Source organism: Ochotona princeps, chromosome 5, assembly GCF_030435755.1.
Source record: "Ochotona princeps isolate mOchPri1 chromosome 5, mOchPri1.hap1, whole genome shotgun sequence".
NCBI classification, from domain to species: domain Eukaryota; kingdom Metazoa; phylum Chordata; class Mammalia; order Lagomorpha; family Ochotonidae; genus Ochotona; species Ochotona princeps.
This window is the reverse complement of record NC_080836.1, coordinates 81,089,027-81,113,817: the sequence shown is the minus strand read 5'-3', so window position 1 is coordinate 81,113,817 and position 24,791 is coordinate 81,089,027. Positions and strand designations below refer to the sequence as shown.

Genomic DNA, 24,791 nt, shown 5'->3' with positions numbered 1-24,791 from the left:
TCTGCTAAGAGAATCAGGCAGGGATCTGCAAGAGTGGGTCAGGGTCTCCAGAGTCACAGGCCCAGGAAATAGGGATAAGGGCCACAAAAGGTCAGTGTGCCGGGCAGGTGTCCAGCACAGATGAAGATCACAGCAAAGCAGACAGGTGAAGATCCTCTATGTACTAGGATTGGGCTACAGCACTTAGGGGCTGTGGGATGCTATGCTTCTGTGGGGTCGGGCACCTTGGGAAAGGGGGTATCCAGGCCTTAGTTCACTGAAGCAACAGCAGCTGTAAGAAAATTGCTCTAGTTTCCCAAGTATGTGCCAGATAGCAGAGAGGACAGGTGAGGGAATGTTCAAGTTTCTCCTACTAGAAGACTGCCTAATTCAGACATAAGTCTGTCTTAATAATAATTTTTTTAAAAAAAAGCTTTATGGATTTAGAAGCAGTACAGCACTATTTTATCACTGTAAATATATAAGTTCCTTAAAATGTAAACTGACGACTAGATTGATTTTCACTGTGTCAGGTGAACAACCAGCTTTTATTCTAAGTGTACTAAAAAATTCATGCCTTTCCTGAACTTAGAAGCATTTAGGATTGTGCTTCCTTTAAGGGTTAATGAGAAGTAAAAGCAGCTTTTACTGCTTGTGCTTTTATCACCAGGCTTAAAATACAAAATGAATTAGCCCTTTCTGTTTTAAAATACAGACAATTAATTATTGAATTTACACTAAGTGCTTAGCTCAACAAACAACACCTGGCAGCTTGTCTCTCATTTACGAAACAGTTTTGGTAAAAAAAAAAAAAAAAAAAAGTGGCAAATGCACACATACTAAACTCTTACCCTGTCTCCTCCATGATGCAGCCACCCCAGGATTCTGTGCAGTCACACTCTACTCCAATGGAACGACACAAGCAGCAGAGGAAAAAGGAAACAACATTTACATCCTCAGATGGCGTTTCAGCTCCCGCAAGGATTTGATATCGCCAATTCCATGTCAAACACACACAGCATGAAAATTCCCACAGAACAAGATGTATTTCTTTTAAATCAGCATTTTCTTACCCCTTTTGGAAGCATAGGTTGGTAGTTAAGAAAACAGGCAGCAAGACACAAAATCATGATGCTTCATTTTTGTAATTCAGACAACATCATTGTTCTTACATCCAACGTTCGGTGAAAGGTACCCTGCGTTCTACTCCAAGTTCATAGGCGAGTAACGTCATTTTGTTGATGTCAGTGATTCCTTCTCTACTTTGAGAACCACTTTCTGCCTATTCCCAGGGTGATTCTGAGGTTTACACAGGAGCTGCCAAGTCCTTCTACCAGAGACCACTGGCAGTTAGAGAATTCATTTTGCTAGACCCAAAGTGAGGACCTGCCAGGACTTGAAGAAAGTTTAGTACAAGATAGCAATCTATTTGATGCCTTCAGAAGATATATCTCACCAACAAAGATCAGTGGAAACTATATCTCATGGATTTTGGTGATATTTCAAATTTAGTTTCATCTCTTCAGAAGACTGCCTTATTAAATTCTTGACTGTCCCATAGATCAAACAGTAGCATCATTTTCTTCAAGAAGGTTCTTGATTTCCTTTTTATTTTCTTCAGTGACACAAAAGTCATTCAGTAGCATGTTATTTAACTTCATGGCATTGTTAATTTCTTTTTTCTTCCTGTTACTGATTTTGTTTTGTGGCTTTTCATTTAAGGGGATGTACAGTAACTGTGTAATGTGGACTATCATATCCAGCAGCATGTTATTTACCCTCATGATGTTATAAATTTCTATTTTTCTTTCTGTTGTTGATTTTGAATTGTGGCTTTTCATTTAAGAGGATGTACAGTAGCTGTGTAATGGAGACTATTATATCTAGATGTAAAGATGCAATGCAGTATGCATCTCCACTTCCAGATCAAAGATGGACTCCCAATGAAACTGTTAATTATATCTTGACAATAGGATGCTGGACTCTCTGCCATTGTCCATGTCCGCAATGATGGATGTATGACTGTTTATGAAGAACTATACTGTAGTAATAATATAGGGGAACCCAAAGGGGGAGGGAACTTGGGGAAGAGGTAAAGAAATTCCCAGGGCCCATGAAAATGTATCATAAAATGAAAATAATAAAAGTAAAAAACACAAGAGCAATCTAGAAGGGTATAGGAGCACTTAAATGGCAAGGATAAGCATAACTTACCCATAGATATCAGAAATTCACATACTGATACTGTGCTAAGCTCGTCATTTATATTTTTTCTATTCTCTGTTTTTCATAAATAAAGATATTTTTAAAGAAATACTTGCAAGAGGTTTTTTTTTTTAATTCAAAGTTCACAGCCTGGGAAATAGATGCCAACTTACAAAATTTGTAAAATAAAATTTTAGGAAGCAAGGAGCTGAGGAGAGCATCAGCAATGAGCTCCATTTCCTAGCATCTTCCACTGTTCCACAGAGGAGCCTTTCTCAGCCAGTGCCAGCACTGGCCTCTTCCTGGCTTGGGCTTTTGAAACAAGGCCTCAAATTAGCCATACCTTTTTTGGTTGTAAGGCAAAAGTTCTTGGTATGTACTGATTTTTTCCTCAAGAAAGCAGATAACTTTGAGTAAGTTACTAAGAAGTGCAAGTTTGTGGGGATTTGCAAAATGTACTAGACACCTGTAACAATCATATAACTTGATGATATTATATCCTTTAAAGGAATCAAAAAGCCCTGGATATGCATTTTGTTTCAATTTTTTCTAATATTATTCATTAATGACAAAAAGTGTGATATGTAAGCTAATGTGCAGGTGGATTTTTGTCTTTTTCTTCTCTGGGGAAGTGGAAATGAGAAGGATATCCTTCTTCCCAGCAGCTCTTATTTTCACAGAGGGGAGGGTGACTTCCCCTTAGTTCCAGCTAAGTACACAATGTGAGTGAACATGCCACAGGTTTATGCTGTTGTCTGCAGTGCCAGTGTCTCACAGGAGGGCTGACCTGAGTCCCAGCTGTTCCACTTCTGATTCAGCTCCCTCCTATTTTGGCTGGCAGAAAATAACCCAAGTCCATGGGTGGGCATACCTGGATCAGGTTCCTGGCTGCTGGCTTCAGCCTGGCCCAGACTTGGCCATCGTAGCCAAATGAGGAGTGAGTAACAGACAGCTGTCTCTATCTCTCTCTCCTCCCTCTCTGTAATTCTGCCTTTTTAAAAAGATTTATTTATTTTTTTATTTCTATTTTTTTTTTTAGATTTATTTATTTTTATTGGAAAGGCAGATATCTATACAGAGAGCAGAAGGGACAGAGAGGGAGATCTTCCATCCGATGGTTCACTCCCCAAGTGAGGAGATGAGCAAATCCGAAGCCAGGAGCCAGGAGTTTTTTCCAGGTCTCCCACAGAGGTGCAGGGTCCTAAGGCTTTGGGCCATTCTCGACTGTTTTCCCAGGCCACAAAGCAGGGAGCTGGATGGGAAGCAGGGCCGCCAGGATTAGAACCGGCGACCATATGGGATCCCGGCACGTGCAAGACGAGGACTTTAACCACTACGCTATCATGCCAGGCCCGTAATTCTGCCTTTTAACTACATAAATAAATATTTTAAAAATTATGTTGGGTCTTGGATCTTTTACCCACAGGACAAGTTAGTTTCCGTCTCTCTCTCTCACCTGACCAGTGTGATAAGTGATGACTGGCAGTCATTTGTCATGTCACTACCACACTGGATGGAATCTCTGGTCTATACTGCCTGAGACTCACCTCCCCATTAAAGTGACATCCTATCCTCTACCATGTGTTTGCTTGAAAGGCCTTGGGGGTCATGCTCTTCCTGTAGGAAAACTCCTTCTAACTTTTCTGGTACCATTAATGGGTAAGTATAACGAGAGTCTAAATATTAGCTCCTTCTGGACTCTAGAGCTAAGATATTTCCCAGTCGTGTGATACCATTGTTAAACTTGTGATAGAGCTTTGTCTAGTATATTGTGTCTACTGAATTGGTTAGAGGCCAAAGGTTAAGCATTCACCACACCCCAACTCCAATATTTTTCATGGTGAGAAAATGCTAAGAAAATGGATAGAATTATTTTAAGAATTCTGTAAATTCTACACCCTAAACAGATTAAGAATGACCTCAAATTGTTCATCTTGTAAATCTTTTAGAGGAATGCAATACACCTTAAGTTAAACTATAATGACTTAGAATGGAGAATAGTCAGTGACTGGACATGCATTGTACAGACAGAATGGTACACACATATGAGTAGGAAGATCAATGTACGTACTTGGCTTTCTGCTAGAAGGCTCCCATTGGATTCCAAGGTTTTGAGCCAGGCTCTGTGATAAGACTTGTGCCACTGCCATTGGAAGACCATACTGTTTTTCAGAGTTGAAAGTGTGTGGGAAACATTTGAGAGAGTGCACAAAGCTAGTTATTATTTCTTAATTGCCACCATGCATCATCTCAGTTCCCCAAGCAGAGCCTCACAGCACCTAGGACAGCATAAGCTGCTTACCACTGCTTCCCTGCAAACCACCCCAAGAAGCAGAAAGCCCTGCTCACCCTGGGGCACCTCTCAGAACTTGACATTCTTTACACATGGAAACACAAAATACAATTCACAGAAGGCTGTGCTCCACTTAAACGCAGAGCAAACCAAGAACAAATTCAACTGCCTACAGATATACAAAGTCCCCACTGAATGCTGGCTGCAGGGATAACCCAAAACCACACATTCCAGTATGAATCACATATAATTCAATACAATTGGATAGTTTTTTTAAAAATTTCTGTTGCCAACTGAAAGTGTCCCTTAGAAAAATGAAGTATTGAAGTTCAAACAGTGTCATTACGGTAATTTTTTTTCAATTTATTCCACAAGTGGGCAGAAGGAATGAACCAAGTTTTAAAAAGGAAGAAGAAAATACACTAACACTTGTAAGCCCACTGATATAAATGAACTAAACCTAGCATGCACAAAGAGTATTATAAAGGAAGAAAGGGGGAGAGGAGAGAAATCAGAAGCCTATAGAAACTTAATTCCTTTTCTATAAATCTCTTGGCCAATCTCTGATTTGTATTGCCCAAAAAACAGAAGCTACCATGGTGATACCCAAAAATATCACTATGAACCCCAAAAGACCACCTTGGAGCCTATCTAAGGTGCAAGTTACAATCGCAATGTCATCATTCTAATAAGCACAAGAATGGATGTAAACGGGGCCACAGGAAAGAAAGAATTCAGATACAAAGATAAAACTTGACTTAATGAATATCGACACAATTTACCTCGTTCACACCAACGCCTCTTGTGCGAGAACAGACACCTCCAAAGAAACTCAGACTGCTTCTCTTATAGTGGAATGTCACGCGTCTTAAAGAAAAGAACAGTGATTGAGAAAACCAGTAGTCACCAAAAAACTCTCCCTAAACAAATCTAGTCTTCCAACTAAAACCCCAAAACTATTCTCCAACAAATCAAACACTGCATTTCACAACATGTTGTTCTTGATGCCTTTAAAGTTAGCTTACCCTGGGTAGTTTCAGCTGTGCCAGTACTAACAACAGCAGACATTGGCACAGGGACAGAGGGCACAAGTAGAAAGCAGATCACAGCCCTTGTCTTTTTTTCTAGTATGGTATATCTTACAATTCTGCAAAATATTACCAGTTACTATAAGTTGTTGATTTTAGAGTTTAAAATCCATCAGATATAGAGTCTAAAGACTGAAAAAACCCAAAGCAGAAACGATACAAATCAAGAGGAAAATAAGAAAGGTTTTGATTGGTTTGAGTGTAGAATAGAATCTTAGAGGACAGTCAGAAAATATCTATGCCATGGGTGAAAAAGGAACAGCTACTTAAACAAGAGGTGGGGAGGGGACATGTGATACCCTTCTTGGTAAGAGAAACTCAATTTTATGTAACAGCTCTCCTAAAAAGTCTGCATTTGCTAAGCTCTTACAGCTGGATGTGGCCTTCTGATTATCGGCTGGCAAATGGCCTAGTGATGAACTGAGTCAAAAGTCTACTTTACAGCAGCCAACTCAGCTCTTTTGTTCTCCCTGCCTGTCTTTGCCCCATGACTACAGCAATAGGCTGCATTGTGAGTTCGACCCCGAGAATGGAAATACATGCTCTGGTACCAGTAACATCCCAGCACTGGGCATTCTACCTTTATGCTTTTTATATGTCAGAGAGAGGAACCAATAGAAATCTTGTTCAGGTTATTATGTCCTGAAATATAACTGAATCAGTGCAATGAAGGGGTAAAGATCAATGTCAAACTAAAGACAGCAATAAAAGATAAAGATTACTCGGAGGGCACATACGAGATGAGGTGCACAGCATCCGCATGCTGCTTGATGCGCTGCCGGTATTTGGAGAACTCGTGAAGCATCTGCACAGGGTTGGTCGTGATGTCAATGTGATCCTTCTCGGTCCACGTCTCAACGGCCACCAGGACAACCCTGGTGTTGAGCTGCTCCTTATAAATCTGAGGGCACACAACAGGACAGGTGCAGGAGGAAAACGCTGGGTCAGACATGCATGATCAGTGAGTTAGAGTCAGTGGAAAGACAGAAAGGGGGAGGTGAGAGGAGAACACGGGATCATAATTAGCTCATCATAGAGAAGCTTCTTTTTCTTTCCTTAACCAAGAGAAAACAAACACGTCACTCATTCCCATGTTCCCAACGCTCCTTATTTCATTTCAGATCAACATATGCAGTAACTCAGCATCTCACTGGGGGACTAGACAGCAGAATGTAAAGATTCTGAAGTTAGGGCACAAAGTAAAGACAAGAATCAGGAAAATCAACTTTTCCAAATCTCTGGGAGATAACAGGCTGGTGCCTGGTATTCCAGCCTGGAGTTAAGGGCATTCCAACCAGTCATCCTAACACAGACAGAACACCTCACTAACAAACAAGCACCTAACAACATGGCTAGCTTGCCCTCGGAAGTCCTGTTATTTGGAAAGTAAAATCACACCAGGAGAGAATCACTGTTCTGGGGCCACAAGACTGTGGTTATGCTCCCTGTATCACCCTCAGCAAGATGGAATGTGCTCACTTTTTGCTGTCTTGCTCTACTTTTGGCCCAGTATCTAAAGTAGTTCAACTAACATCAAGTGTTATGATTTTGTCTGATTGGAAAAATGAGTTAAGAAAAGTGATTTTTTAAAAAATAAACTCAAGGAGAATATCATAACTAAGTAAAACTGAGTTCACAAGAAAAAAGTGAATTAAATATAATGTCTCTTGGTCAGCTTCATAACCTCCCATGCTAACCCAAAATAAATAATGACACCAAGCAAAACAGGATTCTGTGCAACTGTGGCAACATGAGAAACTTAGAAACATGAACAACTGAGCAGTTTTTACAGAACAACGATGTTATTTCAAGTCTCTTATCCATATTCACTTTTACTCACAAGACTAATGAAAGTGAAAATTTATAAAACAAGTATAAACTGATCCTGTCTCTGATATTCTCTATGTACAACCACTCCTATGACTTTTTTACACAGCTGTGCCTGCCAAACACATAATACGTATTATGAGTAGTTACACGATTGATGGTTATTAGCCACTGAAAAAGCAGAAAAGGAGTGAGTGTTGTTTTACACAAGGTGCATCCACTGCTTACAAGACAGCATTCCATATACGAACGCCAGCCCTAGCCCTGACTGCTCCACTGCCAGCCCAGCTCCCTGCTAATGCACCTGGGAAGGCAGAGCAGCTTGGCTCAAATGCTTGGTGCCTGTGTCCAGATAGGAGGAGCACGGAGCTCCTGACTCTTGGCTTCAACCTGGCCTAGACCTGCTGCTGTGGCCATTTCAGGAATGAAGCAGCAGTCGGAGGATTTCTCTCCTTCACCTTCCCTCCCTTCTCACATCCCTCCCTAACCGCCTTCCCTGTTCCAGTTCTGTTACAAACAAATAAGCCTTTTTTAAAGAGCGACCCTTTGCTGTACATTAAGATCATTTAGATGTTTGGAAATTCATAAAAAAGTCTTTTTATCCTAAAAGGAAACTTACAGTAAATCTCAGATTAAATACACTTAGCTGAATGTAATAGCACTTCACGTTAGAACAGACAAAGCAGCATGCTGTATTTTATTAACAGCTAGTCAAACTGAGTGTTCACTGACACAGGATGCATTCTATCCAGATCTATGGAGTTCCTAAGGTAAGAAAAATGAAGACAAGCTTAGCCACTTAGCCCCTATTTTGTGTCTCATGAAAAGTAAAAGGAGGAAACAGATCAACATTAAATGTCTACAGAATTAGAAATCTTTTCAAGGAGACATATCTTACTATTTTGCAACTTTTTGTTGTCGTTGTTGTTGTTGGTGGTGGTGGTGGTGGTGGAGCCACCGGGAATGGAGAAGACTCTACTTCAGTTTGTCTTTCAGAAAGAAGTCTGAAACATTCTATCACTGGAAACACTCAGTTGTGTCCTTCACAAAACAACTTTTGCATTGCCTGTACACGATCTCAATGCATTGATTCTTTTCTGTTAACACTGCATGTTTTAAAAAGTGCTACTGCTCATGAGTAAAGTCTCATTTTCCCAGACAGCTCACAGGGAGCTAGCTCTCTTCACGCCTCTGTCCTTCCTAGGTCTGCTCACAGTAAGGCCCAGCTATCACCGCGAACGTTTGGTAACGCATCTTTGAGATTCAAACAATTACTAACAGCCCCCTGAGACTGGAAGTACTACTGTCTGGGAAGCATTATCATTTCTTACCCAGATGAACTTCAAGCTTGCATTTTTACCATTTTCCAGCGAATAACTAAAGTAACAAGTAAGCAAAGAAGGGTAGATATTTAAAACAGTCCATTTGGTAAAAACAGGTGCCAGAAAACGGAAACACTTACAGAATCCACAAGGTTGACCACAGACTTGGCGAAGTTGTTAGTGTGTGCATGAGAAGAGCGATGCTTCTTATACTGGGAGAGCAGGGCCGGGGATGGGGAGAAAAAGAAACGTGTAAGTCATAATTTGCAGGTAAATTCCATTAATTTTGTAAAAGCATAAATCTCATAGCAACAGTAAACATACTGATTAAAAATACAGAATTTAGGGGTAAGTCTTTTGGGGACACTGGTTGAGATACCAATTGGGACACCCACGGATGATATCAGAGTGCCTGGGTTTAGGCCTAGCTCTCCCGTGGACTACAGCTTCCTGCTAATGTGCAGCGACACCGGATGGTGTTCCAGCCTCTGGCTTCAGTCTGGCCCAGTCCCAGTTGTGCAAGGCACTTAGGAAGTGAGCCATTAGTTAGAGCCAGTCCCATTTTCTCCCTCTCTCTCTTTCTCTTATGTTAAAGGAAATAAAATTAAAAAATTTTTTTTACAAATTTAGGCAGCACTTTGTTACTATCCAGAATACAGTACGGATTTGTCATACAGTCAGTAGAATCTTCCAGAGAAATGTCTCGTTCAAACAAAAACCTTTTGCTTTTTACTGCTCAACTGAGAATAAAAAGAGGCCAAAAAAAAAAGAGAATTGTGCCAACAGCTTGTGATAATATATGACTATTTAAGAAAATACAGAAAAACAAAGTAGCAGAAATTCTATAGCAACAGCTAGGCAGATATGATTTTAGCAAGGAGTAGTCTATTTTGTGCAGTCTTTTAAAAAGTAGTTGAAAATCGACGTCTGGAGTAAGGAAACCATGCCCTCTGCTGGTGTGTGATGATATCGGTCTGTTTCACAGTTGAGAAAAAGGAAAGTATTATCTCAGATGGATAAAAATCTAAACATTATTTTTGTAATTTTAAAATAATGCATTTTCATGAAGATTTAAATGTTCCCACATGGGAAACCAATATTTGTTTTTTGCCTCTTGTCCCACTTTCTCCTTTCTCCCTTTGTCAGAACCCCTTCTTTTCATTTTTTTCTTTTCTCTCGTGTGTATGTATTTAAACAACAGATGTATGACTCAATGTTTACATATCTGATGCTCAGTTCTTCTCATTTATCACACCAACAATATTTTGGCCCATGGTAAATGCATACTGTATTATTAGTATTTGTCACTAATTCATAACAATTTGGTATAATCTTCTGCCTATAAGCATTGGTGTACCTTATGGGCACCGGTTTGTATCCCAGCTGCTCCACTTCCCATCCAGCTCCCTGCTTGCGGCCTGGGAAAGCAGTGGAGGAGGGCCAAAAATCTTAGGACCCTGCACCTGCGTGGAAGACCCAGAAGAAGCTAAAGGCTTCTGGCTTTGGATCAGCTCAGCTCTAGTCATGGAGTGAACCAGTACATGGAAGATCTTTCTTTCTCTCTCCTACTCTCTGTAAATCTGTCTTTCTAGTAAAAATAACACTGTTATTATTTATCTTATTGCTACCACTGTGTATAACATTCTGACTCAGACTGTGTTCTGTTGAATTAAATTTCGAGGTATGCATATAACTGGTTCATTAAACATATTAATATAAAAATTTCACTCTCTTTGAGTTTCTTTATATTGAGCAAACAGAAGTTTGTGTAAATAGTTCCATATTTTAAGGTCCCCAGCAAATTCACATGCTGAAAAATTTCAAAGATATGCCTAAGAATAAAACAAGAAGGCTCAATGTTAAGTGCCTTTGGAGTAATGAAAAGTTTTGGAACCAGATAGAGGTAGTTACTGATTCAACAACATTGTGAAGGTGCAAAATGGCCACAACTGTAGACTTTAAAAACCTTGGTATTAAGAAGCTTACATCACAAAAGAAAAATCTTAGCTAATCCCTGTTTTAATACACTTGTATTGAACACCTACTAAGATGAATTTTATTTTGTTTCTGAACATTCATATTTATCCTTTCTGGAGATTTCTACTTATACTATAATAACCATAGGAAACATGATTGATTTCAAGTTTAAAATGGATAAATAGAGGTTTTTGTAAACTCTAACAAAATACGATTTTTAAAAATTTGTGGCATGGTGATAATCTTCAGATCTCTAATTTTCTTTTTAGCAGGAGCACTGTTACAGTGTGGTGACCCAGAGAACATCAAGAACGCGATCTGACGGACACGCTGGGAAACTGCTGCAACCGCCCAGGAAAATGGTAACAAGAGCTGGGCAGCCACAGAGAGGTGGGCAGCTTCTAGAAGCATGGTGTAGAGATCTCCAAAGACTTGCTGATGTGTAAGATGTGTGACGTCAGGACAGAGCTGCACAGAATAAGACTTCTCAGCTGTTAACTTGGAATCACAGGCAACAACAGCACCATTTAAAATAATGACAAAGACTAGGGAAAGAAGCTTAGGACGAGGGCACTGAGGTTCCTGACGCAGAAATGTTAAATGTATGGTTTCTATTGAGTACTGCAATACAGAGAGTAACTGTGTCCAATGGTTACTGTCCAAATAAGATGAGGACAGAACAGTGACCACCCGACTTGTTTATTTGAAGAGCCATGTAATTTAGCACTAGGATTAACTAGGAACTATAACGTGTTTACCCTGCACCAAATATTTACTCCTCACAACTCCATGAAGTGTGTTTATCTTCCCAAAATAACTTATCCAAGATCACACAGCTGGAACAAAAGCCTACTCTGAATTTTTTAAGCTAACAATTCTTATTAAATAGTTTACGTGTTTTCCCAAGTGATGGTTATGGGTAGCAACCCACCATTCATTATGTGTACACAGAATAGAGTAGTTTTAAGTAAGAAAAATCAAATGGGGTTCAAATTAAAAATATTTATGTTATCAACCCATATTTATACTTATTGACTCATACTTAACAACCTACAACAAAAATACAAGCAAACCATTTGCCTTTCATGCACATTACAACAGCTCAACCAGTTCTATTGCATTAGGTTTTAATATTTATTTTTAACTTAAGCAACTCAAAGAAATGTTTTCAGATTCTTATCACGTCTGTAACAGGCTCGACAAATTAGTTTTGTCAGCCAGGTACTGGAATAATTTTTACAAAATTGAGAGCCTTTTTCTCTAATTGAAAAATACTGACAATATGATGCCTCTTTAAAACAACGCATGTGCATTTTTTCAGGCAATGAATATTACCTTACTCCTAAAGAGGTAAATAAGCTTGAAGGTAAGCGTATGCTAAATGTCTACCTCTTGCCTGAATGAGAACTAATTTTGCACATAAAGAAAAGTATGAAATCTCCATTTATGACAAAACATACTTACACATTTTCTGATCACTGATTACAATTTACATTTGAACCGGCATATTTGCTTTTCTTTCCTGAACAAAGGCAATTCTTAAGAAATCTGACTCCTAAAAATAATTAAAATCAACCTTGGCATTCAGCCCAAAGGCACCAGTTATCAGAATAAATGTATTGCTTCATGCAGCATAAAAATGGTAAGATGAGAATTCTCTGTGGATGACGGCTCTAAAGCCCAACAGCAAATGTTCAAATATGAAATATTAGCTATATTAATTATTTTGATTCAATTTGACTTTTAACACATGAATTGAAGTACTTTGTTCAAGGTTCTGATTAACTACTTTTTGGGTGCAAATTCAAAAACTGTCTTCACCTCACACTCCTCAAAAAAGAGGACATGAACACATTCCTCAAAAAGGAGCTTTCTCAACCCTCAAAAAAGCTCTAAAGTAAGGTTCTATTTTGAAACTATTATGTATTTAGTTCTATTCTATTGGTGTGAAACCAAGAGTTCTTTAAATAGCAGAAATCTTCCTAGGTAATTTTTTTTTATTATTTCGGGTACTACAACCACTCGAAAAAAAGTTTTCAGTTTTTTCTATTTTTAAACATATAGTCTCTCCTAGTTTGTCAGTAAAATACAGTTTTTCAATTCAAAAACAGATGAGGATAACTTGCCTAATTCTCTCCCTTAATTATAATGAATTACTTAAATTTGTTGGTTAAATAATGAGTTTTTATTTAAAGATTTGATGGCCTGAATAAAGTAACTTCATCACAGCATATAACATGTAATGCATAGAAATTTTCTGTCTATACAACATTGTAGGAAGGGCCATATTTTACAAAGTTACTGAGATCTGCTCCCACACCGCCAGCTTTGGTGATTTTGTATATAGCATAATGGAACAAGACATCTGGAATTGCAAGTTAAGGTTTAAGAAGTGAATCCATTGACTAGCTACTTTGGAGTGCACTTGGTACATCCAAAGGCACTGTATGTATCTTAATTATTGTTTCACTTCTTTAAAAGCGTTTGAATAATGGATGCTGGGAAAAGCTTAGGCGCCTCGAGTCATAAACTTCATAATGAAAAAGTCATCTCGGCTTTCAAGCAAATTAATATGCTTTAGAAATGTCTAGGAAGTCATCACTGCCGACACAGGGTCCACACACGCAGTTTTCCTTCTCTCCATCAGGAAAGACCACTCCCAAACGGTATGTACTAACTGCTACGGTTTGAATGGTCCTTAAACTCATGCAGAAATTTAAACCCCAAAATCATAGGTTAACAACAGTGTATTTAGAGACCAGGCCTTTGGGGAGTGAGCAGATTGGATGAGGGTGCTGAGGCGGAGCCCTGTGAGTGACTCCAGTGGAGTCACTGGGAGCAGGAACAGAGACAGATGGGCACTCTTCCTGTCTTGTGATATGGGCTGCTTCCCACCCCCTTTGCACTGTGCCAGCAGGAACATCACCATGAGCAACTGAACCAGCAAGGTCCACCTGATCAGGGAGAAAGGGCTTCCAGCATCATGAGCCAGAACAAGCCTCTTTTTTTTTTTGAAAGCTAACCTGCCTTGAGTATTCCTTTACTTTCAAGTAAAGCAGATTAATATGTGAACATATCTCAAGCAATGTACTGAAAAACTACTGGTGTAGAAAATGAATCTATTTACAAGGTATAGTCTATTGAAAAATATTACGATCAACACAATTAAATTGGTGTTTGGCAATTAATTATAAATATTCATTACAGTTACTCAAAAAATGTGATCCATATGAGCAAAATTCACATTCTGCAATTGGATTACTTTTTGTAGCCTTTCTCTATACTCCTGAGAACAGGGCTGTGGTTTTTTTCTACTTTGTATTTGTCAAATTCTTTATCTAATGGAGTGTTAAGTCTGTGACTGTTGAGTGAAAAAATATATCATTATAATTTTTTTTAAAGACAGAAATAAGAAAAAAGGAGGGTAGTGTGGGAAGAATTACTATGACCAAATATGTACTATGAAATACATGAAATTTGTTCACCACATATAAACAAAATACTTTATATTTAAAAATCTTAAATATAAATTAAGACACCTCTTTAAAAAATTTACATTTCAAAGTAAGGACTGTGAATTAGAATCTCACCTTGTAATTTCAGTATGAAAAACAATTTACTAACCTAATTTTGGGTTCTTTAAAATAAAACTAGGACTTAAAGATACTTGCAATCAATCTGAATGTTTATTCCAATATCTGAGATGCTTTTCACTTCGTCTGACTTTTAAGCATTTTTTTAAAAGATTTCCATCTTCCTAAACTGTAGAAAAGCAACCTCATTTTCACAAAGAGGAATACTGTTAACATAATCAGTTCTTAAAAGCAAATTACACTATTACAAAAATTACCACTGACATCAAGACTTGGGGAAATACAGTAGCAACTGTTGAAGCCAGATCCCACCAGCTCACAGCTGTGCATAGCTCTTCAGTCAGAGATTCTGTATTTTAGCATGAGATCCATAGTAGGAACATTTATACCATGAACATCAACAAATATTATAATTCCAGGCTTTTTTTTTTTTCCAGAGCCAGGTGTGATACTGGCTAGTATGTGACATATAGCCTATGGACCAAGATTCTAGTAGGTTCTAGTCTTCAGCTATGACATCTTACTAGAGAAACTGGCAGAGTATAGTTAAAACTATCTTATCTCTAAGAGGGGCAAAAGGAGAGCAAGGGTTGTTTTCCTATTTTACTTAAATGTTACTTGAATGACCAATCCAATCATATTTTAGTTCCACAGCAGTAGCACAAGATTATTCATTTTTCCAATATTTAAAGAAAAAAATCATCAGTGTAAGACAATCTCTTTAGATGTACATTTACTATAGGTGTTAATCTCCTATAATTAGATCTCAAAAATAACAATATTTAGCAAGGAAAACAATGTATTAAGCATAGAGAAATAATAAAGACATAACAAAAAGTAGGAAGCAGTGAACTAATACAGAAAGGATACAATTTTGAAGTGAAGACAAGTTCAAGAAAGTCAAAAAGGTGGATCTAAGTAGTTAAAATCATTTTAAACAGAGGGAAAGCTTAGAGTACAAAAATTTCATAAACCCACTGTCTAAAGAAATAAATCATGACATTCAATATCTCTAAAAAATAGTATCTGAATATTTTGGCTTTAATAAGAAACAAATAATAAATTACAGTAAAATGCATTCTTTAGGAAATAAGCTATTGAGCCTGAAACTAATCAAAGTATTTCCTTACTGTTTTGTGATCATTGACAATCATAAGTTCCAAATATTTCATTTCTTCAAACACTCCACGAGATGGCTATGGAAACGAGAAATACATTGTCAGAATGATGATTGATAAGATATCAATACTCGTTATTTTAGAAGAATACTCGAATTTTAGAAGAATTTTTGGTTTCCTACTTTATAAACACTCTAGAAGAAAGTTGATTATAAAGAAAAAACCTAACAGAAGAATAACCACACACTGTGGTAGACTTTTAAGTATTCTGAAAAGAAATATATTTAAAATTTCCATTAAAATACTCATGAAGATAAGAAACAGCTATGTTATTTTCTGATTAATTTTACATGTAAAGCGATTTGACAGAAAAACGTACATCATAATTTCATTCAAATAAATAAATCTGAATTTCTTTGGCATTCAAGTGTGAAAACATACTCATACAGATATTCTTAATTTTTTTATTTTTTAAGAAACTCTACTTAAAATTCATGTAATAAGAACAGAATGAATTTTAATTAGTCTAGGTATTTCTCAAACAAGGTCAAGGAAGTCAAAGAAACAATTCAACAGAGTGAAATTCTCTTAATCATGGCCAATCCTCAACTATACAACTTCTCAAAGGAACAAATCCTGACCTTTAGGAAACTCTAAATATTCTAAATTTCAATTTTTACTAGAAAACATTAAAGAATACGAACAAAATGCAAAGATATTTTTTGAAGTTCAAGGAAAATGAAATTAAAACATGTGTTTATTCGGCTTGCAAAGCTTTTTTTTAGTCCATGAATATCTTTTCATAATACGCATTTCCACTAGCTTTTTAAATATCCCTTGTATCTTACATATTCTCACAGATGAACTGTACAGTGGAGACCAGCATACTGGGTTGTAAGGATTCTTTGCGGTATGTGTCACTACTCTCGAATAAAAGTAGAACCCCCAGGGAAACATCTAAATACACCTTTACAACGTGATTCTGGGTTTTTCACCTTTGCCTATACCCAACATGCCATGATACACTTAAATAGCAGAAAGCTAAACCTGTAATGTAACTGTTACTAAAGGACTATACTACTGAGATAATACAGAGGAAAATGGCAGGCGAGGGAAATGGGAAAACAGGGGCACAGGCGTGCGAGGGGGAGAAAGGAACCCCCATACCTACAAAACTGTATTGTGGAAAATAACTTTAAAAAAGGAAAAAAAGATCCAGGTTTTATTTTTTTTATTTAAACTTCTTTTTCATGGTTGGAAAACTAATAGCTCCTGCTCCTTGTGCAGACCGGTTACCTTTGGGAGGCGTGAGGGAGGGGAGAGGGAGGACTATGGTGGGAGGAAAACAGCCTATTCAAACTTCATTATAGCAACTGTACCTTCAGGAGCAAGTAAAATAGCATCTAGATGTCCAAAAAAAAAGCATTTTATATCCAAAGTAACCATAATACTAATAGCAGCTCAGAGAAGAGAGATAATGACTCAAACTTGAATGGATTTGATGGCTAATGGTGTAATTTTTTAACCAAAAAAATATATTCAGCAAGGCATTTCAAATATATTCAATCTCCACTATTATAATTACTCATATTATCTAGCAAATTAACATGTACTCGGTAATCCACAGAACTGATTCCTGGTTACATAGCACTGACCATGAAATTACTGATCATTCCCCACCACTACAGCTTACTGATTTATTATGAAAAATACTAAGGACATTCTTTCAGTTATAAACCCAAATATCCTTATCGGTACATGTGAGGTGTGGGACAGTTGTTGACTACTGAATTACATGATTTTTATTTAGTCACTGTCGTATTAGTAATGGCGAAACAGATTCATGCCACTCTGAAAACTACATTCTGCTTCAACTTTGAGCATAAAACAAGAGTTTTTAACTTAAAACATACAAATAAGCAAAATTACCAATATTTCAAAGTCGAATTCCTCCACCCCTCCACCTGCATTTTCATTGAAATGTTTCATATAATGCTGTATGAGCCACATATTTTTCTTTTCCCCCAAACGAGGCCTCCTATACTTCCACTAGAAAAGTGTTACACTATAGTTTTCATATGAAACCATGTATTTATATGACATCAGGACTTACAGATCATCACAATCAGTTCGGATCACTAATAGAAAGACTAATGAAAAGCAGTGTGTTGATAAGGTCCAGATCCAAGGGGCTTCCTGGTCTGCTACTGCTTTTGAGTCTAAACTCTGGAGTCTAAACTGTCGGAGGTACACACAGATCCTGAGTGATGTAGGACCCACAGCTTAACTAAGACTATATCTTTACTTGGGCTCAAGGCCATACTCACATTCACTGCTCTCTTCCTTCTTTTCAGCCACTGTAATTCAGACAGCAAGGGCCACTTGTCACTGCCTTCCATACCTGTGTGGAAGAAAAATGAATACTAACATTTACGCTTGACTGTGTTCCAATAGCAGCTATGTTTTTCTGAGTGTGAACGGATATTGGCATTGATACTGTGTCATTTCGAGGGCAAGATAAACCAAAGTGAAAAAAAACATACTAATCATTACACATTTCACACTCTCATGGTCACACAAACATGTAATTATCTTCCAGCCATAATGAGTCATCTGAGATTCATTAAAGGATCCACATTTGATCAACAATCTTGGCAATACCCAAAAATGCAAGAGAACTGTTTTTACTTCATTTTAGGTTTTAAATTAAAATATGACATATTGTTCTACCTAAATCATTAAAGATGTCTGGCATTAATAGACAAACACAGCACCATTCATTCAGTGAACTCAAGGAAGTCTTGACTATTATTAGCACGCTTAACACGCCTCAGGAGCAGAGCCCAAAAGGGAAGTGAAGCAAGGTGGCTAAAAAGCGTCACAACATCAAAAAATTACGGAAGAACCTTGTTGTAAATCCTTCTGTCGCATCTAGCTGTACTCTCAGATGCCAACAAGGCTTACTTCTGCACTTCATGTTTCAGTCTTTCCATTGAAACAATTCTCCATGCTTCTTTTCCTGAAAGCCACAGTTCACTCCGTGGGTCAGACATGGTGCTCACCCCAGCTCACAGACACCAATTCCACTTTCCAGTAAGTCTGTCTATCTCTCAAGCTCCACCACATCAAAAGTTCAACTACATAAAATACAATGGCTACTGTGCTTAAAACTTACTGAGATTCTTCATTTGCTTCGAATATTGTCCTGCCATGAATTTTTGGATTACATGTGGTCGACCACCAGCACTTTTCTGCAACGAAAACAATTATAGGCAACGGAAAAAGGTGAGGCATGAACAAGTCTCTATGGAATAGTGTAAGAATTTTCTCTAATGATCTTACTGAAGTGGGAACATTGATTTCAATTTTTAGCTCTCCAAAATGAAAAATATGCCTTATTGAAATTATAATTTTAAATAAAGTGGAACATCACAATTGCCATAGTTTAGATAAAAGCATAGTTGTAATAGCTACTCCTCAAACTTAACTTTCCTCAAAGCCATGAATAGAACTATTCAGAAGGAAGAAATAAATCCAAAAGGCTGATAAGTACTTGAAAGAACATTAAGTACTTTAATACTTCGAAATGCACATTTTAATCATGAAAATTTGACACTGACAAAGGTTTAAAAAATGATGATATCCACAATTAATTACAGTCAAAAATCACTCACACACATGGCTGGTGGAAGTAAACTGCTAACATGGCTTGAGAGAGAAACTTAGCAATGTAAAATATTGAAAATGCTTAGTACTCTTTGTCGTAGAAACCATCCCTTCAGGAATGCCTTGTTACCATTACTATTCTTGCCAGTACTCCAACTGTTGAGTGCACAGTTATGTGTAGGCAATGTTTGTCCACACATTCCCCAATTTATGTCTTACCTCAGACACTGCACATTTTAACCCCACTTTATAAAGGCATTGAGACACTAAGGGCTATGTTACTGAGTTAAATTATACTATAAAATATTGATCTAATTTTCATATATATCAGAATGTGTCATTGAAAAATGGAAGAAGGGCATTTGTGTGTTCCAGAAGGAAGACACTGTTTGGACACCCTATCATGGTTCCACTCCTGAGTCCAACTACTCGCTAATCACATCCTGGAAGACAGTGTTTGACAAGCAGTTTGATCCCTGCTTCCTGGCTCCTGGCTTTGGCCTGGACCAGTCCTGGCTGTTTGGGGGCTGAATCAACAGACAGAAGATCACTCTACGTGTCTCTGTCTGATTCTTTCTGTAAAGTATTAGTGTTTATAACCATAAAATACTTATGAAATTATTCTCAATAAGTTATATACAGTTTTCCAATTCCATTTTTTTAATGTGACAGAAAACACTGATTCTCGTTAAAAGTATCCTATTCTTATACTTAACTGGTTGCAAAATACATGAAAATTATTAATAATAAATTCAACCTCCAAAATATTTAATTCAATTACAGTAAGCTCTTAATTCAGGCATCAGGTGAAAAGATACCTACAATAATTAAAACTCACAACTGGATCAGCAATGCAATTTTAGAAACTGAAGTTCTCCAATGCTGCTCCTTTTCCTCTACTCATGGGGAGGATGAGAGTGAAATGTTCCACAAAGACAGGAGGAAGAAAGGCAGACAAGACAGCCTCTGAACAACAGACTCACAGGTATGTCAAGGCAAAGTAAATTAATTCAATAACCCTTGTGCTAATTAGTTCATAAATATTTTCAACAATTTACATTAAAATGAATGTTACATGTTTATTAATCCTTTGAATCTACAAAATCACTCTAGTAGGGATATAGAGAAAAATCACCTCTTTTACACACTTAGAGAGCGCTTAGAGAGCGGATGTGGAGTTGCAGAGGATTAAACTATTATTTGGAACACCTACACTCCATGTCCAAGTGCCAGTCAAGTCCTGAAACCTCCGCTTCTGATCCAGCTTTCTGCTAATGCATTCTGGAACACAACAGCCATTGGCTCACGTGCTTGAATTCCTGCCACTCATGAAGGAAAGATGGAGTTCCTGGTTCCTGGTTTCTGACTGGTCCAGCTCCACTACTGCAGGCATTTGGGAAATGAGCCAGCCAATGGACAATCATTCTCTCCACCTCTTTTTTTTTTTCTCTCTTAAAAATCCATTGGAAATAAAAATTTGCAGTGAGAAGGAGAGAAGGAGAGAAAGATTTTTCATTAACTGGTTCACTTTCCAAGTGACAGCAACAGCCAAAGCCGAGCCGAACCAAAGCCAGGAGCCAGGAGCTTCTTCTGGGTCTCCCATGCAAGTGCAGGGTCCCAAGGCCTCTGGCTGTTCTCAACTGAGTTCCCTGGCCACAAGCAGGGAGCTGGAAAGGAAGGAAAGTAGCAAGGACATGAACTGGCACCCATATGGGTTTCCGGGGCTTGCAAGGTGAGGATTTAGCCACTGAGCCACTGCACCAGGCCCTCTCTCCATCTCTTTTCCTCTCTGTCTCTCTTTATTTCTAGTAGAGGAAAATAAACGTTTTATTTTAAAAAAAATTCTCTGGTTAGGAATCATTATTTTGGACTTTGGCTTTGTTCTTTGGTGTGCTTTTTTAGAGATAACAATGTCATTAGTCATGGCCAGAAATCAAAGTAAATATTTTACTTAATGACTGAAATAATTTTGCCATACATAGGTTACCGATCTACCAGTGAATAAAGTAAAAAGATTTTACTTAACATGTCTTTATGTAAGTTGATTTTTCTGCATTATCTGGTAATTTTTTGTTGTTATTACTTGAGAACACTATGAGTTTAATTCAATCCTTAACCATTTGAAATTTAAATTTACTTTTTTACATAATGTGTATATATTGTCACAGCCAAGAAAAATGTTGATCTGTTCAACTGTTATAATTGATAGCCTAAATGGTTATGTTATAAAATCTATTTTACCTAAATTTGAAATCATTAAAGAGAAAAAATGTTTTCTGCTTCCTATTAAAGAAGGGTACTATTTCAATTTAATCACAGTGAAAACACAATTTTCACATTAGAAGCTCTTTTTAATATTTTTTATTTGTTTTCATTTTACTTTGTTTTATATTATTTTATTTATAAGCTGATTCACTCCCCAAATGCCGCTCCAGTCAAGGCTGGGCCAGGTGAAATCCAAGAGCCAGGAATTCAATCGAAGCATCCCACACAAACGGAAGGTACCCAAGTGTTTGAACCAAGGGTGCTCATTTGTAAGAAGCAGAGCTGGGACTCAAACCCAGGCCTTCCATTAAGGGATATCACATGGGATGCAGTACAACCACTGTGCCAACTCCCATCACTGTTTGTTGTTGTTGTTGTTTATCATTAGCAGTTCTTTCAACTGACCTGATTTCCTTCTTGAACTGCTTCATTACCCACCCATCTCCCCTTGTTTACTCTTCTCCAACCTAGTCACAGGCACCGTGCAGATCCCGGAATACGCTAGCCACACTTCAATCTCCAGACCTAGGTGTGTTCACCCCCTGACTGCCCTTCCAGAAATCTGTTTCCTTAAGGTTTTTATTCCAAGCTCATCTTCTCTGTAGGGCCTTCCATGGACAGGGAATATAAAACCTCGACTCTCCCTGCGCCTTCCTCTACGGTTCCTTCTCAGCATGGATGATGACCTAACACACCGCATGCACTTACTCACCCTGCATACTTCCATCTGTCCTGAAAACCATAACCTCCATTAGACTCAGGCTTTTTACAACTGATACATCCCACTACTTGAAACAGCATCATCATTCAGTACATCTTCAATATAATGTTTGACTAATATATATTGCATTTCACATTTGATTGCGCATTTAGTCCATTAGCAAGCAATTCTATTAGACTAAGCAATTTCTTGTCAAGGTGGTTTCTTATCATGGCTTGTGTATAACTAAACAATGTTTTCTTCCCTGTCCCCACAGAAAAATAAACACTCTTATTATATAGACATAGTTCAGTGCACAAATGTACCCACTGAAGAGTCACTAGGCCTAAAAAAAAAAAAGTTATCTACATAATCACAGTTTACACAATCAGATAAAGAAGACATTAGGAATGAAAACTTATTTTCTGCAATACATAGTGATCTTTCCTCTCTCCCCAAGAATGGGAAAGAATTAGCCTGCACTGGAGAAAATCCAGGTTTGGAGTCTCTTAGCTTCCCTTACAAGTACATGGACCTGGAATGTGCAACTTAAACATCAAAATGCATGGTACAAATCTAACGTTAAAATAAGACAGCATGTTTAAATACTTTGAAATGTATGCATGAGACGAGCCTTATTTCCCAAGAGTATGTTCTAGACCCCCAGCGAATTCCTGAAACAAATGGCATCACCAAACCCTACATACACTGTTTGTTCTTACACATACATATCTGTGATGAAGCTAAACTTATACATTGGGACAATAAGAGACTAACAACAATACATGGTAATGAAATGGAATACTTACAACACTAACTATATGAACATAGTTTTTGATTATTTCTGCAATTTTTCCATTCAAATTTTTTGTTGACAGATAAGTGAAATTGTGGCTCAAGGGGTATTATTGTATTTAATTTCTCTTTCCTGTCTAATAGCAAAGATGCTACAAAAGAAAAACACCATAAAGAAAGGAATGTCCCCGTCAGACTCACCTCATCATGAATCAGCTCCAGTGGCTCTATCATATACACATAGGTATTATCTTCAAACATACCACTGTAGCACAGAAAACCACATGAGAGAATTAATAAAAATGGTCAACAGTAGAAAACAACAAGTGAGCTTAATTACTGGGTCTTCATAAGAATGAGTGTAGCTGAACAAACACCATTATACATCCCCAGATACAGTTTAAACATCTATATGGAATCCTACGCCCAACACAGCACACAGACTATCAAAAGCGTAAAGGTATACCTTGAGTACCTATGAATTACATCTGATACAATCAACATTTGAAAATAACTTGACAATCAGAAGACTAAGCTAGGCCAGGAGTATATGTGCAGAGGCAACATCTCAGGTTTTAATTCCAGAATTATGTACAACTACTATAAATTTGTACTTATGCAAATCTGGTATAATCTGTAAAAAAAATAGAACAGGCCCTTCAAATACAGAAATAATCTTAAGCCATCTGATTCAAAACAGGCAAAATACATACAGAAGTACCTTTATGTTTTGTTAATTGTGAATCTCCACCAAGCTGTTTGATTTGTTTCATACAAGCCCCACTTAATTTTTGAAGACACAAAATTTTGTTTATAAACATTACATGGCCAAAATTAGATGTGTATATATGAGGCACCACTACGTTTAAGTCTAAAAGGCACTTAAATATGGTATTTTCAGAGCTCACCTCTAAGCCAGTTCATGAACTCCTCTCCTGTTGCCTAACCCTTACCTGAGCAGCTCCTTCCATCTCTAGGCTAATCTGATTGATCAGTTATCACAAAACCTTCCTAGATCAGTCTGGTCCTTCTCTAAATCCTCACCCTTCCCTTATACAGTAAGCACCCCTCCAAAGTGCTGTTTCAATATTAATCTTTGTAATCATTTGTTTACTCTCCGAATTTCTTTCAAACTAAATGTTAAAGAGAACAGGGAGTTTATCCTCCTGTGCATCCCTCTATGTCCAATGCCTAGCATGGATCTGGTACAAAACAGTCACTAAAACAAGTATCAGTGAAAACAAAAGTGGAAGCCTGAGTGGATGGAAGCCAGCACAGAGCGAGGGATGACGCTGGGATGATCCACGTACTGAAGACCATTGCAGGTTGACAGCGCCACCGTGGAGTCTTTGATGCCTCTGATGCTCCCGTGGTAGTAGCAGTGCTCCCCACCCTACAGAGCAAAAGACCAGAAGAAGATTTAACTGGTTGTATTGTCAAGGTCATGGGCCATTACGTGGATGCAAAAAGAAATCAAACAAAAAAATATAAAGAAAGATGAGCGTGTATCTGTACTGTTATTGATAAGCCTGTATGCTCCTCCTTAGGAAGTTACAAATGAGACTGGACAATTGTTCATCTTTTCTGTAACAAGTCATTGTGTATTAAATTTACACAAGGAGAAAAGCCTTTCTAAAGGCATGATGAAACCTAAACATCTCTTCAGTGTATCCTACAGGGGTTGTCCTTATCAGATGTTGTGAAACAAGGACTTTTTGACTCCCAAAATGTTATCTATCACTGCTTTTACATAGAGCCATACATAATCTTATTATTTACTTTCCAATCATTTTCGATTAATTTTTATGTTTTCAGGGCCAGTATATGAGCTCAGTTTTCAAAGTGAAGTAGAACTACAAAACACAGTATTTTAAAAAGCATAGCAGCTTCCTGTTTCCCTCCCCACTTCCACAAAGCAGACATTTTGTACACCATGATGTATTCTAATGGGTTCTGGGACCCA

The 24,791-nt window shown here is 37.7% G+C and overlaps 1 protein-coding gene across 2 annotated transcripts in view; it reads right to left on the bottom strand.

Moving 5' to 3' along the window:
* The window catches only part of ADAM23 (ADAM metallopeptidase domain 23), a 164,706-nt gene that overhangs the window by 47,489 nt on the left and 92,426 nt on the right, over nt 1-24,791 (bottom strand). For both annotated transcript variants that reach the window (XM_004576899.4, XM_058664904.1), the window contains exons 5-14: nt 24,139-24,221; nt 23,030-23,093; nt 18,578-18,653; nt 17,730-17,803; nt 15,415-15,480; nt 8,855-8,926; nt 6,303-6,466; nt 5,260-5,344; nt 4,256-4,346; nt 831-879 (exon numbers count right to left, since the gene is read on the bottom strand). In XM_004576899.4, the coding sequence (XP_004576956.3) occupies nt 831-879; nt 4,256-4,346; nt 5,260-5,344; nt 6,303-6,466; nt 8,855-8,926; nt 15,415-15,480; nt 17,730-17,803; nt 18,578-18,653; nt 23,030-23,093; nt 24,139-24,221 (824 nt within the window). The remainder of the gene's footprint in view (nt 1-830; nt 880-4,255; nt 4,347-5,259; nt 5,345-6,302; nt 6,467-8,854; nt 8,927-15,414; nt 15,481-17,729; nt 17,804-18,577; nt 18,654-23,029; nt 23,094-24,138; nt 24,222-24,791) is intronic.